This window comes from Nicotiana sylvestris, chromosome 11, assembly GCF_000393655.2.
Source record: "Nicotiana sylvestris chromosome 11, ASM39365v2, whole genome shotgun sequence".
Taxonomy (NCBI): Eukaryota; Viridiplantae; Streptophyta; class Magnoliopsida; order Solanales; family Solanaceae; genus Nicotiana; species Nicotiana sylvestris.
In genome coordinates, this window is record NC_091067.1 from 97987719 (window position 1) to 98004655 (window position 16937).

At 33.4% G+C, this 16937-nt stretch overlaps 2 protein-coding genes across 5 annotated transcripts; one reads left to right on the forward strand and one right to left on the reverse strand.

The window, feature by feature from the left end:
• Window positions 1-3200: 3200 nt before the first annotated feature.
• On the forward strand, window positions 3201-7588 carry LOC104249335 (uncharacterized). Its single transcript, XM_009805745.2, has 7 exons — window positions 3201-3395; window positions 3655-3690; window positions 4490-4627; window positions 5796-5882; window positions 6775-6822; window positions 6909-6985; window positions 7084-7588. The coding sequence occupies exons 1-7, from the start codon at window positions 3321-3323 to the stop codon at window positions 7229-7231; spliced, it is 609 nt and encodes a 202-aa protein (XP_009804047.1). The 5' UTR covers window positions 3201-3320; the 3' UTR covers window positions 7232-7588.
• Window positions 7589-8225: 637 nt separating this feature from the next.
• LOC104249334 (pentatricopeptide repeat-containing protein At1g26900, mitochondrial) lies at window positions 8226-11723 on the reverse strand. 4 transcript variants are annotated; one of them, XM_070162602.1, is made up of 4 exons: window positions 9693-11723; window positions 9536-9610; window positions 9313-9389; window positions 8226-9065 (listed from the first exon to the last, which is right to left on the reverse strand). In XM_070162602.1, the coding sequence occupies exon 1, from the start codon at window positions 11689-11691 to the stop codon at window positions 9889-9891; it is 1803 nt and encodes a 600-aa protein (XP_070018703.1). In that variant the 5' UTR covers window positions 11692-11723; the 3' UTR covers window positions 8226-9065; window positions 9313-9389; window positions 9536-9610; window positions 9693-9888. The 4 variants fall into 4 exon arrangements, with proteins under 4 accessions (XP_070018703.1, XP_070018702.1, XP_070018701.1 ...); XM_070162601.1 differs by having other exon boundaries at window positions 8226-8530; window positions 8996-9065; window positions 9313-9610; XM_070162600.1 differs by having other exon boundaries at window positions 8226-8668; window positions 8996-9065; window positions 9313-9610.
• Window positions 11724-16937: the final 5214 nt, after the last annotated feature.

Genomic DNA, 16937 nt, shown 5'->3' on the forward strand with positions numbered 1-16937 from the left:
TCTAGTTTACTAGTCTTTTAGCAAATAAATAATCTAAATCGGATAAAAATAACAAATTAAATTAATCACAAAACAATCACGAAAATACATATACTGTCTTAATAAAAGGCGTTATACCTTCTCGTATTTTCAAGTTCAAGTATATCGCCTTTTAAAAGGGAGCTATACTTAACTGGGCAAACGACCGTTAAGATATAACGCCCTTTAAAAGGGCGTTATATATAAAATGGTCACCATATTTTTTTGAGAAATTTTCACAAATCACTATTGTTTAGTGGTTATTAGCTAGCCTAGCTACCATTTGCTATATTACTTTTTATAACTATGTTTTTAGTTTTGCTAGAGTGTATTCGATGTATTTAAGCTATTATATTCATGAATACAGTAGCAAAACTCGGCGTGAAACAGGGAAGTACATCTAGGTAATTATTGTATTCGACTGTATTCACGATATATATTTGTGAATACAGTAACGTAAATAGCGTAAATCAAGGTCTATTCAGCTATTTTAAAACGGAAAGTGAATCAATTAACACAAATAGACTCCTAATATAACTTAACAAACTCAATTGTAAATCTGAATACATAAATACATTTGAATACATAAATTATATTAATTAAAAAAATATATGAATACATCCATGTAATATAGCGAGACAGTGAATACAATAAAATACATGGAATACAGTGAGATACATTGAAATACAATGAAAAAAAGACAATGAATACAATGAAATACATAGAATACAACGAGATACATTGAAATACAATGAAAAAAAGGTAATAGACTCTTCAAGTTGCTCAGCCCCAAACTCCGTCGTCTTTGTTCAAGAATAATCCTAATGTCGTCTCGTCAATAGCAGATTTCGAACCTCCATTGTTAGCCCCAATTTACCCTAAAAATTCCTTTCAAAAATACCTGCGCCATATGCAATATGAAGGTTAACACCACGACCATCAATGGTCTTATCGCTTTGCATTATCAGCTCCCAATGTAATCTAATGGTCATGTTTTTTTGCAAAAATGATCCACAATGGCTTCTTTTGAATGACAACGGGACGGAGGGTTCCCGACTTAGGGTTGTTGCTGTCATCGGAAGAGTCGGTGATGACGTTGAATTGGTCGGCTTTGCCGCCGGTGGTCCCTTTACCAAAGCCCATTGCACAATCTGCTAAATTTTCATTGTTAGCCCCAATTTATCTTTCAATAGCACATTTCAAACCTCCAACTTTCTCTCTAGGGTTTGATTTCGATATTGATTCAGAGCCCCAGACCACTGACAATGAAAATTTCGTTCGACAATTGAGATGAATCAGTGGAGAATCATGGTTGTATTCATGGAGAAAGACTGACGTTGAGAGAGAGAGAGTGTGGAGAAAAATCTGAAAGAATGAGAGAGAAATATAATACAAAGCGTATTTTAGGACTTAAGGGTAAGTGGTGACCATAAATAGATATTTGGCTATAAATATCAAAAGGTAGCTATGGAATATAATTTTTTTAAAGAGTATTTGTTTAAAATAAATAAAGTATCAACCTTTGCTACAGGAGGTAAAAATTACTATTTTTTTCTATACATTTCGGTTCTTTGAGTAAGAACCACATTTTGGTTCCGGACTCGTATCATTGCTCCCTTCATGAACTTTAAAATCTTGAACAGTAAAAATAAATTAATTGTCATTAGAACTTTTGGAATGTCAAAAAATGCCACTCAAAAAAGGAAACTACCAACTATGTCCCTTTAGAAATAGCTTATTACAAAAATTAGCCAATTTATTAAATATTAGCCAAATGTTACTAATATTAGCCAATTAGCTATTTGTAGCCAAAAAATGTCAAATCTTTACTTTTTTTGAGTGGGTGTTATTAGAAAAGATTGGGTACATCTTAAGGAGCTTGAATCTCAGTTTTGGGATAATTTGGTGGAGTTTTGAGGTGGTTTGAATTGAAAATTCGAAGTAAAAGATGAAATATGAAAAAAAAAAATGATGTGTATCACATATGTATCATGTTTGTATCAAAGGTGTATCACATGTATATCCATGTATATCTGTGTGTGTGATACATGGGTGATACATATTTGATGCATGTCGCAGAAGAATTTTTTAAACTCGATTTTAACTATGAATTTTGATGCCAAATTAGTCCAAATCACCTCCAATTTTTCTCAAAAATTATATATTGACTCATCTATATATTTTCAATGAATTTCAACCATACCCATTGGAAAATGACCTTTTTTGCTTAGATTTTTGGAATCTTAGATAGGTTTGTATTTCATCACCTTATTTGCTATCTCATCCATGAAATTTTCTTTTCCTCTTGCATCTAGTGTTGCAGTCACGCTTAAAAATATGGAAGTAGATCTTTGCGTATGATTCTTGGAGAGGAAAAGCCTTATTTATTTGGGTTTTCAATGTTTATACGTGCTTGACTGGTTTTGATAAGCCTATGATTAATGGCTAGAAGTTGGTAAGTTGGAATTATGTAAGATTCTCAATTTTAAATAGAATGTCGCTTCTTTACTTGAAAAAAGTTGCACATTAGGATGGTATAAATTAAATATTCGTATATGTTTTTTCTTTCTTTGATTGTAATTAAAAATCAATATCTCGTATGTTTTATGAGAATTTTTTATTCTTAATATATTACTATGAATAAAATGTAATGTTTCATTCTAACTTGTTGCTTGTATTTTAATCATAATATTTTTATTATAACTATTAAAATTCTATATATTATTTTATAATTAACACTAAACAACTGCATTGGAGATGCTATTTCTATCTTCTCCTTTTACTGCATTGAAGATGCTATTTCTATCTTCTCCTTTTACTGCATTGAAGTATTTTAAAAAATATATTTTATGAAGTATGATTTTATCATTGTTCCTTAAAAAACAGGATTTTCTTGGTTTGTTTTTGAAACACATATTTTTGTCTCATAAAAATTCGATTACATTAGGGAAGAAAAAAGAAAGAAGATAATGAAAATGAAATTTCATACCTACTGTTTGGAAAATTCAGATTAAACTTACTTAGAAATATATATAATTTTTGATGCCGATAACTACAACAGTATCAGAGTGGCGCAGCGGAAGCGTGGTGGGCCCATAACCCACAGGTCCCAGGATCGAAACCAGGCTCTGATATTTTTGGTCACATTTCGTAAAATTTGGCGTTCAAAGCAAGCACTGCTTGACAGTATATTTTTGCAGAAGACTTCCACTTTTTCCCATATTTTTCCTGAGGTTTTCTAGTTCTTTCTACTAACAACATTGTACATATAGTTTGATACATAGATCTTAGGATTATTGAACATGCCTGAAGATTCTTGTACTGAGCGTGCTCTCTTTGGCGGCGCTATTTCTAGCACTTTCCCTCTCCGTTTCCAGGTTTTTCCTTTTCTACATATTACTATTATCTTTCTAAAATTACTTTTTGCCAATTGCTTTTTTTTCTGCATTCTATCTGATTTGAGCTCCTCCTAACCATTGGGCAAACCCGAATAAAGGAATAGGTTATGGCGGTGTAAAAAATAGCCTCCTACTTAAATGAAATGAGTCTGAATAAAACTGAATGGACATGGAGGATTCATATAGGCGTTTTTAGATATTTTATTGAGGATGTTGTTGAATTTCACTGATTTTGCAGGATGTCAGTAATGTGCGTCAAGTTCCTGATCATCAGGTTTGTTCCCTTCTTTCTTCTTCACTTTTGGTCAAATTAGAGACACCCTGTTTGCAATTTTATGAGTAAAAGTTTAATCTTGGATGAAATTTCTGTTTTTTTTTTTTTTTTTTTTTTGCGTGTGTATTTCTTCCTTTGTTTCTAGTAGTTTGTTCCTATATATTGTTGTTATTTTATTACGCATTTTTATGGTGCTAATATATTATCTCCTATTGCTTTTTTTTTGAGCCTTTTGAGCCGAGGGTCCCCTGGAAACAGCCTCTCTACCCTTCGGGGTAGGGGTAAGGTCTGCGTACATATTACCCCTCCCAGACCCCACTTGTGGGATTATACTGGGTCGTTGTTGTTGTTGTTGTTGTTGTTTCTAGTAGTTTGTTTAATGTGTTTTCTGTGTTTGTTTAAATTTTATGAGGTTGGTTGCCTTTGTTCTTGTTCACTTTTGATTAATTAAAAAAAAAAAAGTTGCAGTGTTATTTATAAAAGGTTAATCTGGTAGAATTAGAGACACCCCCATTTGCAGTTTTATTTAAAAATTTAATCTTGGATGAAATTTCTGGATTTGTTTTAATTTTTCATTGTGTTTTTTCGTTTGTTCTTATAATGCTAAATTATATGAGGTTAGTTGTCTTTGTTCTTGTTTACTTTTGATTGAATTAAGAAAGGCGTACCTGCAATGTGATCTATAAAAGGTTAATCTTTGGAAGAAATACTGGAATTTTTGTTTATCTTGGATAGTTTTTCATTGTTTTTTCTTCTCATCTTCTGTTCAGATTTGTTTTACTTTGATTGTTTGAATCAGGAGGTGTTTGTGGACCCTGGACGCGACGAGAGTTTGATAATTGAGCTTCTGGATCTGAAGTTGGATGTAGCAGACAGTGGAAGTGCCACCTGGTTTCTTCAAGACCTTGCAAATGAACAAGATGCAGAGGGAGCTACGGTAAGCTCTTTCTTTTCGGGCAACCTTTTTTTTTGTTCTCTTCATTTCTGCTTTATTCCACTTTTATCTGCTTTTCGAGGTGGTGAATATCAGATATGCTTATATGAACCAATTATAGGGACATGACGACACTCTGATGACTATCATTCTTTAATTTGTTCGTTTGGATTGTTGTTCTTGTTTTTGTTGTTATTGCTCAAATAAATTAAAATCAGCATATATAATGGACACAAAGAATTCATATAGTCGACCCTATTAATTTGGATTGAGGCATGGTTGTTTGATTGATTCAACCAGTAGTTTAAAATTGAACTAGGAGGGACTGCAAAACTCATCGAGTTAGATGGACATTAAATTGTATCAGTTGTTTGGTATGACAACTATTGTGACCTTATCAAAAACAAACTTATCATATTGTGACTCTTGTCCTTTCTTCAAATTTCAACTACTTTGTGTTTCTCTAGTTTTATGTGTGAATTCTTATAAACTACTCAGGCATTTGGTAATTGTCGAAAACACTGATGCACAGAGGGCAGAGTGAAATGAAATTTATTTTCCTTTTCCATCAACTGGTCCTAGCAAAACTATGAAGAAAGCCCCTTAAGAAAAAGGCTACTACTTCCAAGGGATAGAAAGAAAGAACATCTTGGAAGTGGACATAAGGATCAATATTTGTGTTGGGCCCTGCTTCCTCCTAAAGTGCTCTATTTTTTCAGAGTCTGAACGTATATCAAAAGAATACTTTGAACCTCTGCAGGCTGGTCTGTAGACCTCTTACATCTTTCTCACTTTCATACATCCCAAATGAAGAATGCATCTTTCCCGGAGATTAAGTTAATTATTTATCCAAATTGAACTAACCATCCAAAAGCTGCACTAAATCAGTAGAGTTCCTCCATATATTGTTGTTTAGTTCTATATTTTCATTTCCATTTCTTTCAAAATAATTTTCTGATTTCAAGTTGTTTAATGTCTATTATTCTGAGTACCTTGCCAAATAATTGTTCTTCTATTACAATCATATAAACGGGAAATTTTTGACGTGAAAATGTGTGAAATTGAAGTGTGCATTTTCTTAAAAGCTTGCACTTCAATAATTGGTTAGGCCAAATCATTTATAAGTTGTTCGGTTATAATTATCTTGTTGATTCTTTGTTTGTATCTACAGATCATCGAGCAGTCAGCAGTATTTGAGGCTCCTGGATTGTGCTATAGAAACACGCCTGCTGTCATCAGCACTGCTGTTGGTCAAATGGTATGTTAGTGTTATTTTAGAATTACTGAGCATTTATTGATGATCTCTCAACTTCAGTTGGTATCTTACTTTATGGATCTTCATGTGTATGACATGGTTTTTTAAAATAACAACAAAAGCTGTTCTAATCTCTCATCGCAATTTAGTAAGTTCCCATGAGTTCACATCCCTTGTGGCTAAAGCATTGTTTATTTAATGACTATTTAGCTTCTCTAGAAACCATAATAACCTTCATTCTCTTTACAGTAAGTTGTGTAGTTTATGCTCCTGTACGGGGACGGGATTCAGAATTTGTAGTTATCTTCCCAAAGTTGGTAAATCCATGTGTATAATTTTCTGAAAACTAAAACTCATGGCCTTGATGACTTGTATTTCTTTTTAGTAAGGCCTTGATGACTTGTATTTGCCTTGAATACAATTTGTGGAGGGGCCTGGTCCCTTTATCAACTCAGCGAATCGTTTTTTTACATGTACTACATGCATTAAGTGCCTCAGCAAATACACTTGAAATTGTTTTATTGGCGAAAGAACTTAGGGATGGTGCTCCCATGTCATGTTTATGATGAAAATGTAAAATGCATATATTTCCAGAAGAGAATTTAGTTTCTAGCCAGATAGTTCCCTTTTCTTTTACTTTTAAGAGGTAGTATTTTAGTAAAGCTAAAGTACTTTCTCTTCTTCATTTACAGTTGCATGAAATAATTTTCTGGAGAAATGAAAGTAGATGTAAAGATTATTAGATCTACCAGAACACATATTTTCAACTAGGATGAGAGTCATGGACAATGCTAGCCAGTTTGTTGTAAAACTTCATAAATTGCTTTTGTTAGTTGGTCAAATTTTTCATTTCATGTTGTCAATCTAATTGAGATCAACCTTATTCAATTCATAGGCCGTTTCTAAGGGAAGACAAGGTAGGGAAGCACAGAACTTGGTTAAGGTAAGTTTGTAAATTCCTTTTCCGCCCCATACCCTTACCCGTTGTAGTTTTAACTGCAAAATGATATCTGATTGTGTCCCATTCAGGTGTACCTGGCAAACCTTCGCCTTAAGGAAGTTGGAACGGATATTCTCATAACTGCATATGAGCCTTTATTAATAAAGTAAGTTGGGAGCTAACTCGGTTTACACCTGGTTATTTAAGCTAAAGTCAGTTGGTCTTTTTGTTTAACATTTTCATCGTTTACCTTTCTGATTGTAGCCCCTTGAGTGAGACTGCTAGCACAGTCGGGGCTGGCATAGCTGTACCTGCTGCACAATCTGGAATTATGCCGATGGCTGAGGTTTTTAAACTTGCAGTCTCTAGTTTCAAAGTGCATGATTGGAGCCTCTTTGGTACTGCTACTTGAGGGTGTCGAGTGATTTAAAGAATCAGGATCAGTCACACAAATCTAGCATCTCTTTGGGGATTATTGGCCCATTTTTCAACAGCATATCTGTTCTTTGTTATTCTGTTAATTGCTTAAAGAGTTCCTGTTGTAGTGGGATGTATAGAGTAGTTTGGTGCACAATATCTACTTTATCTTTTGTTCAGGATTTTGTGTATAGTGCAGTGCAGTCCATTTGCTTTCCTTGGATAAAAACAGCAGCCAATGGGATCAGATGTCTCTTGACTTCTAAATATCACATGTAACGGAGTTTCAAATTCAAATATAACTAGAAGAAATATGAAATTAAATTTGATAAATAACTTGAGAATTGTTGAATTAACAATGAGTTAAGTCTATACTATTATAAAGGCGCGAACATATTCAATGTAATGTTTATTGCCATATTTACATTAGAGTAAAGTATAAGGAAGCTAGGAAAGAGGCAAAATTAGCGGTCACAGTTCTTTTGTTATTACCTATCTCTTTTTTCGTTTCTTTTCTGAAATTATTATCTCTTCTGTTGAGCCGAGGGTCTCCCGGAAACAGCCTCTCTACCCTTCCGGGTAGGGGTAAGGTCTGCGTACATCCTACCTCCCCAGACTCCACTAGTGGGATTTTACTGAGTATGTTGTTGTTGTTGTTTATTGCCATATTTACCTTTTAAAAGATTACATTAAGCTACATTCGATATGTGACAGAAAAACGATATTTTAAAGTTTGAATCATCTAAAATTTAGAATTTTGAAATCTACTCTGATTTATTGTTTTGGTGTAGTAATGACTTGGTGTGTTAGTTTGCACACTCCCGTTCTACTCTTGTACTTGAATAAAATTTCTAAACTTAAACCGCATAGCGTCATTTGATCTCTTCATCATTTTCATTTTATATTCGAGTAAATTTATCTTCTTTACATCTTTGAATTAGAACTGGTTCTTAGATGGTTTCATTGGGTAAGTGAGATATATTCTACTTAAATGTAAGCACTGAAATTAAGATGATTACAATCCCAAAGACAAAATAAACAATAAGAAAAAGAACATAGTGTATAATACAAATTTTGAACCCACTATAACTATACATTCTGAATTCGCCTCTGCTTACTTGTTCCAAGCTCCACTAGAAAGGAAAGGAAAAAGGAATATGAATATGATTTCCTTTCATTTGTTACAAAGAAAAGCTGCGGCCTTGCCATTAATTACTGGTTGGCCAGGACATGGTAGATGCTAGGGCAAAGCCTTGGGAACCAGGTGCTGCCGATTCAACTCTATTATTTCACCCTACCATAATGACATAGAAACCGTTAATTTGCTTTCTTGCAGGATAAAAAGAACATTAGTTTTTGAGGAATATGAACAGCATGCATGTTTGGATCCACAGCCTTCCCCATTGATCACTGATGCTATGAAATTATGTTTCTGCCAAAACAGTGTTCAATATTACAACAAAAAGAACATGGGAAACAGAGGCATATATGAAACACAATGCGCCATATATACAAGGGACAAGAAAGATGATGTTGTTTCTTCAACAAATCTTAACTCACATTTCATTTTCAGTCGGTTCTATATAGTTATTAGTTATTTGATAAATATATTGGTTGACCAAAGAATATAACCAAGTAATCTGACAGAATAGAATATATAGGAATTTTCATCTCAAGATTTAGAATATCTTATATGCGTGTGTTATCATATAAACGTGGCGAGCACATATACATATATAAAATATCTTGGAATACGTACACATGTTTTGAGGTGAAAGCAACGGGTTCAACCTGCTAGATGATCCGTCTCCATTTCCAGATATATGAATCTGCATTTTTTCTTCAGTTAGATGTGTTTTTTTTTTTTTTTTAGAAAAAAAAAATATGATTTCCACTTTATCATTACTAGCAACTAATGTAGCTAGCATAGACCAATTTTCAAATAAGTTTTTTTAACACCTTTACTTCTCTTTTATGAATTTAACATAATTTTCCTGCTAACAACGCAATTGTCTATGACATGTTACTAATTTACATTAGTGTTTAAAGATACACGTAACAGATTTGGTGACACACCAGATACCACTTGCAGCTGCAGGTGGTGAAAATTTTCAAACTGGCATTCAGGGATGGTTCCCCCACTTGTGTCATTCCTGTCAACAGCAGTCTACTCTTAACATATAAATGTTATTTGATAATTTTTATGCTAAGATGTTATTTAGCATAATAAGCAGGATCACATATTGATGCTGATGACATTGATTTGAGAGTTGTATGTGAGCTCTCTTTCTGTTATTACCCCGCCCTTGCGTTTGTGGGCAGCTCTCTTGCTGTTGCTACCCTGCACTTGCTTTTGTAGGCAAAAACAGACTACCTGAAGAATTAGTTGAATTAAGTGTAAGTTAGTCTGCGTAACACCATCTTAAACAAAAAAATTACTCCTTTTAGTGCCATGCCTGCTGCTTGTGCAGATTCATCTTATATCTGTATGTTGAATGAATGGATTTTCTGTCGTAGTTATTCCAAATTAGTACAAAGAATAATTGATCGGCCACTTGCCAAAGCACTCCTCTGTCGGAAAGAATGAGAAGCAACTTTTAAACTGAAAATCAAAACTTTGTTATGGCAGCCAAAGGCAGGGTTCTTTATGAACTAGGGTACTTCAGCTTGGCTATGAAAAACCTGGCTATTATCACATAATTCAATTGCGCTACATCCAGCTTCCTTCTTCCCAGGGAGAGAACATTCAACTTCTTTTTCTAATTTACCTTCCTTCACCTCTGTTATATCTCTCTGCTCGGGCATTATCCCAGCGATGGCATAAGTACTGCTCAGAAGTAGGGAATCAGCAGGATGTTCGCCGAATCTCTGTTCTAGTTCTTTCTTCACTTGTTCTCCCAGCTCAACACTACCATGGACTCTGCATGCTGCTAGTAACGCACGCCATGCAGTAGCATCCCCCTCAATGGGTAAACCTTTTATCAGTTCTTGTGCTGTCTCAAGCAATCCAGCACGGCCTAAGATATCAATCAAACATCCATAATGCTCAATTTTAGGAGTCAAGCCATATTCCAGCACCATTTTTCTAAAACAGCTGATGCCCTCAGCCACCAGTCCTCCATGGCTACAAGCATTGAATACAGCCAAGAAAGTCACTTCATTAGGCCAAAAACCTTCATCCTCCATTCTATGGAAGAGCGCAACAGCAGCTTCTGCCTCCCCGTGTACCCCGTAACCCATTATCATTGATGTCCAACACTTCACATCTTTGGTCTCCATACTGTCAAAAACATTAACTGCCTTCACAAGCAAGCCACTTTTAGTATACATATCTATCAATGATGTCCCAAGAACTGGATCCATAGCTAATTGCTGATCTTCTACGAAGTTCTGAATACAATGACCCGTATTGAGAGCCTCGGAGGAAGCACAAGCAGAAAGCAAACCTGCCAAGGTTGATGAATTTGGCTTCAATCTTTGAACCTTCATTTGCCTCAATAGAGACAATGCCTCTTCTAGCAAGCCATTTTTAGCATATCCATCTATCAAACAGTTCCACAAGACAACATCTTTAGGATAAGCTTCATCAAATAGACTACGGCCCGAGCTAATGCAACCCATCTTTCCATACATAGAAATCAAGGCAGTTAGCACCTTCACACTATAGCAAAATCCATTCTTTATGCAACACCCATGCAGGGATTCCCCTACCAAAGCAATCTTTAACTCACCAATCCCAGACAAAACACACAACATCGTCGTGGCACTAGCAGAAACACCATCCCTGTGCAATTCTACAAACAATTCCAAAATAGCAGGATAATTATGTACACAAAGATAACCACCCATCAAAGTGTTCCAACTCACCAAATCTCTATCTGAAAAATCATCAAATAGTTGGTGGGCACAACGGATTCTCCCAGAAACACAATAAAAATTCAAAAGGGTATTCCTCAAATCAAGAAAAAATTCAAAGCCAGATCTCAAAATGACTGAATGAATAGCTTCTCCAGTCCATTTCGCCAATAATCGTATACAAGATCTAAGTCCAGAAACAAAAGCAAATTGATCAAGAATTACACTTTGTGCCCTCATGTAGTTGAAAAACAAAAGACCCTTCTGTGGGTCATCACTTATTGAATAACTACGAAGCATAATATTATACATATAAAGATTTGGGCTTTGTATGTATTTAAAAATTGAAGCTTCATAGTTTGTGTATTGGATTGAACATGCAAGAAGTTTGCTAAGCGTAAAAGGAATTTGATCTTGACCTGTTTTGACCATTAAGGCATGAAATTGTTTGATTTCAGAGATTTGCTTACATGATTGTAACTGAGAAATTAGGTTTTGGCCTGAAGAAAACATAGAATAATGTCTTGTTAAGATGATTGATGCTATGTGTTTGAAATTTTGTCTTAGATATGAACAGTATGAATTAACGGCTATGTTCATGAGACCTAGTAAAGCTAGATTTCGCGGTAAAGTAAGGGTGGTTATTGCTTTTACAGGAAATTCTAAAAGATGTCCCAAGTCATCAAAACTATATATATATATATATATATATATATATATATATATGAGTTGTTACCACTTTCTTTCTTCTCATGGATAAACTTAATTTAAATCTTTATTTTCTTTTTGAAGTTTAAATGTTTAATACATGAGTTTTTGTTCCAAGTTACGCATGTTAAGAAGAAATAATGTGATTCAGAATACAAATCAAATTATATAATTCTAAATGTAATGGTTAATTTTATGATATTCATGATATGTGCCGAGAGAATTTTGATTTTGCTATCTAATACTCCACATTTAACTCTTTGCACCAAAGGAAAGCTGAAAAATGAATATTGAATAGTTTTTCAACTCAACCTGTGCATAAAAAGATAATCTTAACTTAATGAGGATGTATATAACCATTCATATCATCAAGTCAAGAAAAATAAGCCCCAATCCATTTAGGTTGCAAGCTATAGTATTTGATGAGATCCAATACAATTCGACAACCTAAAATAACTAGTGTCTCATCATTTTCTTTGGGAAAATTCAATCAAAAATACCCAATCAACTGTTCTAAATCTAAATGTGGCTACTATTTATACTCATTAATAGACGGAAATAATCAACAATAATGGAATGATAACGTAAGTATAGAAACTTCTTCTTTGATGGAATGAAAACCTAAGTATTAAAACCGAAATTACAACTCTATAATAATATGGCAGCTCGATTAAATTTAATATTTTAAGCTTTTGGCTTTGTTAGAATGCAAACAATAATATTCTATAAGAATAAACACAAAACTAACCATCGACTTTGGTTAACAATCCTTATATGACATGGTTAAACAACCCAAGGAGCTTGAAGTACGCCTAATATTTTAAGATTCCCCGTATCTGACCAAATGCAAATATTCATAGCGGATCATGGTTTTCTTGTATTAAAAAAAGGAAAGGCTCAACATGTCAACTGCTCACTGTATTTAGAAAATGTTATAAATAAAATTTTATTTACGGTGAATGTCTATATATAGAGAGATTTTAGGGATTATTACTTGGTGGCTAAGTCACTCTTTTCCTATAAATAGAGGGTTCTATTCCATTGTAAATGATCCTATATCAATAAGAATTTCCTCTCTCTCTACTTTGCTCTGCAATACTCTTCTTCTTTTATTATTTTATAACACGTTATCAGCACGAGACTCTAACAAATTGAGTAGAAGTTTTTGGGATTGGGCATAATGATTGTCAATTGTTCCATGAACTTCCTTCATGATTAAATTCTGGATTTAAGGTATGTATTTTACCATATTTTTCTCTTTTATTCTATAATGTGATTTTAAATACAAGCAAAGAAAATAAATTTTGATTATAACTCTAATGGAGTTAGTAAGAAATTATAACCACCCGAAGTGGTAAAACTTCTATGTCTTTCCATGATCAAAGTCATGTATGATCGTGAGCACACGAAGTGGAAACCCGTCCCATTGAATTTGCTCCATTCTCATTCCCTTAAGAGAATGTGATAGCAGTATGTAATAAGTCTGAAAGAAGATAAAATTATTACTGTGAAGGTATCAATGGATGTGGACGTGACAATAGAAGAAATTATAATCGTCATAATTGTGATAATGAGAATAATAAGGATTCTCAAAATAATCCTTCATTCTGTGAAAGTAATATTTGTCATCGATTTGACATGAGATTTTATAAAGCACATATAGATGATCATGGTCCATTCATGATGTGAATATGAAAACATCTGATTTATGAATACATATTCATTCTTGGAAGAATATGAACGTGCTAGTGGTAGTGAATATACCACACTCACCTCTAGAAGGAGGTTTGAGATGATATAAGAAAATAATATCATTATTATGGCATGAATGGTCATTCGTCATGTACCTGTTGCACGCCAAAATATTTTGATAATGTGATTATTAAAGAATAGCATTAATGCAAGAAACATATCTTGCATATAATCTTGACCATAACCATAATGGTATAACTTTCTCTTTAAAAGAGATAGTCACCATACGGATGTTGATGAATATGTGGTAATACCAAATTAACTAAGAGCTCTGGAAGAGCCAATTATACTATTTTGGAGAAACACAATTGATTACCAATAAGGTATTGTGTTATAGTAAGTCTCAAAGAAACTTATTCAGTTTCCAAAGCATATGCGAAAGCGGTTGATTATATTGAGACTATAAATAAAGGAAATATTTAATATCTTCTATTACTATAACTTGTAGCGGGGTAATATGTATGTGAAAAGCTACCCACTTTATTCTCCAGTTTGTACTACACAAACAAAAGAATGCCACAATAAAGTAGAAGTTTATTGATATAAAAACCATATCATAATAAAGTTGAAGTTTATAGATAATTGCACACATCATGGCGTAAATCTGAAGTTTATCAATATTAATAATTTATTCAGTTGGCATAATTGGTTTAGCGATATCAATTTAAGTATGATGTGCAAAAATAATAGAGAATTCATATGGATAAATATTAAAGAACTAGAAAGTTCTTTATCAATTCTCTTATATTGTTTGTTCTCATTAATTAATTGACCAACTAAAATTGGGATTGAATCCCATGAATGCTGGAAATATCAAAGGTGAATATGGGCCCATTCACCTGCCATATATACCATATAAGATGCATCTATGAGATGGTTACATGTGCAATTATTATTAACTCGCAACATGGTGTTTTGCGAGGTAACTTGCTCAATAATTTAATTTCGAGCATAATTTCCAGATTTTCTATTCAAGAAGATCATCTTGATAAGTTGGTTTACATCACAGTTGGTTTAGCAAAATAATTTATTGAGTGCCTCCACTTAATAGCTAAACTATTGCTTATGAGAACAAAGTTATCTATATTAGTTTGATATATGTTATATACGAAAGTATATTACATTCTCCCCTCACAAGTGGTTCAGGGTCAAGAACCAAATAATTTCATCTTGTTATTATTGATGTGCGATGTATATTTTGATTAACACCATAGTGCACAAAGATGGGTTCCCAAAATTGAGGAAGAAAGTTAGTTTTCTAACATGAGGGGGAGACATGATAAACAGTTGAGAAAAAGTTACGTGGAATGAATTATCATTTGTACATCTGGATCCTCGAATACGATAATATGAACTTGAAGTTCATAAAAAGATAATTCATTTACAATATATTGCAAAGCATGCCAGACGCATTTGCTGATCCAAAGAAAGTAACTATATTCTCATTGCAAATGCTCATATTAAGTCCTAGAAGGACAAAGTCTATGGTATGTTTAAAGCGTATAGACAAATCAGTTTCAAATAAACTTCTTGATAAAGAAGATGAGAAAATGATCATAATAAAGGAGGCACGTGATCTAGAAGATCACATGACATAATACTTCATAAAATCTCAAGAGAGATTCAGGTACCTGAATATATGAAGGAAGAGATCTCTATATTATGTCTATATGAAAATAAGGATGTTGGAACCGATATAAAATATTTGTCGACGACATCTATCATAGCGCTAAGTATAGATGAGAATTTTAAGTCTGTCGAATACAGACACAAAAATATTGGCCAAATGGAAGAGACACAATTCAAATAAAATTGGTTTCATATGAAAGACATGTAGTTTTGAACATGTAGTTCAAACACTTGAAAGTATAAAGTCAATGTTATGTGCAATCAGTTTTTGATATCTTATATGTCTAGCATGATATGAAAACTTGATATGTATCTAAAATCTATTATATGGCTTATATGACTTAACTTATATGACAATCCATGAATGATTTAAGTTGCTTGAAGCATATGCAATTCTTGATGTTGAAGTACCACTTCCTCAGTGCAATTTGTGCACAAATGTATCTTGCTATAACTATAAACATGATAATATGATAGCAAGAGTTTTCACCTCTATGTGAAGATATTGAACTGACGATTCCAACAAGATCATATGAAGACAATACATCTATTAAGGATGATGATTTCAAGGTGAAACAAATTTGTTCAAGTTAATATGGCTGATTTGTTTATCAAATCTCTACCAAAGATCTTTTGAAGATGGTGCACAATATTGGAATGCAAATGCTTAAAGATGTGAATTGATGCTCTCATCAGGAGGAGTTAATACGCGTTGTACTCTTTTTCCCTTACAAGGTTTTGTCCCACTGGGTTTTCCTTGCAAGGTTTTTAACGAGGCAACCAAAAGGCGTATTATTAGATATGTGTACTCTTTTTCCTTTACTAGAATCTTTTTCCCACTAAGTTTTATTTTAGTTAAGATTTTAACGAGGCACATTATCTATTGAATAGACATTCAAGGGGGAGTGTTATAAATAGAATTTTATTTATGGTGAATGTCTATATTTAGAGAGATTCTAGGGATTATTACTTGGTGGCTAAGTCACTCTTTCCCTATAAATAGAGGGTTCTATTCCATTGTAAATGATCCCATATCAATAAGAATTTTCTCTCTCTCTACTTTGCTCTGCAATACTTTTCTTCTTTTATTATTTTATAACAGAGAATTTATAATAGTTCGCCTAGTAGCTTGATGCTCGTATTGCCCTTCACGACTCTATTTTCATGATTGATACTGCTCTTCATTTTACTTGCCGCTATTATAAGAATCATTTTTCTTGATCAATATCACAAAAAATAAAGAAATAATGTATCGACTAGGTCATCCTAGTAAAATGTTTTAAAAAATCTAGAAGGAGAAAAAATGCATCATAACTAACATAACAATCGATAGGGTTTGCTTCTAACGAATTATAAATCTCTTTACGGAAAAGGACCGGAACTACCTGAAGTATTGGAATTGGTACAAAAATGGTCTCTGTCCACCTATTTAAATAAAAATACCCCTATCGCTATTTTTCTGCTCAACGTTACCCTATTACTAACAGAAGATTCTGAAAAAAGAAAATTTAATTAATATCCACGTGTCACCGTCTCATTGGCCTAACGTAAACCCTAAGCTAAATTATAATTAAACCTACCCGTAATCTGGGATATTGAACCATTCTGATTTTAAAACATAACTCTCTCTCTCTCTCTCTCTCACTCACTTACACACACACTCACACAGGCACACCTCTGCCTCTTCGCCATTTCGTTTTAATGAATATTTTTTACGAGTGTATGTCTATGATTAATCATGAGACAAACTCAAAATT

Bases quoted from the DNA above. Each gene is read 5' to 3' on its own strand.
- LOC104249334 (XM_070162602.1), bottom strand. From the start codon at position 11,691: ATGAACATAGCCGTTAATTCATACTGTTCATATCTAAGACAAAATTTC.
- LOC104249335 (XM_009805745.2), top strand. From the start codon at position 3,321: ATGCCTGAAGATTCTTGTACTGAGCGTGCTCTCTTTGGCGGCGCTATT. The intron at 3,691-4,489 runs GTTTGTTCCCTT...TGTTTGAATCAG, and splicing joins GTCAAGTTCCTGATCATCAG to GAGGTGTTTGTGGACCCTGG. The intron at 4,628-5,795 runs GTAAGCTCTTTC...TTGTATCTACAG, and splicing joins AAGATGCAGAGGGAGCTACG to ATCATCGAGCAGTCAGCAGT.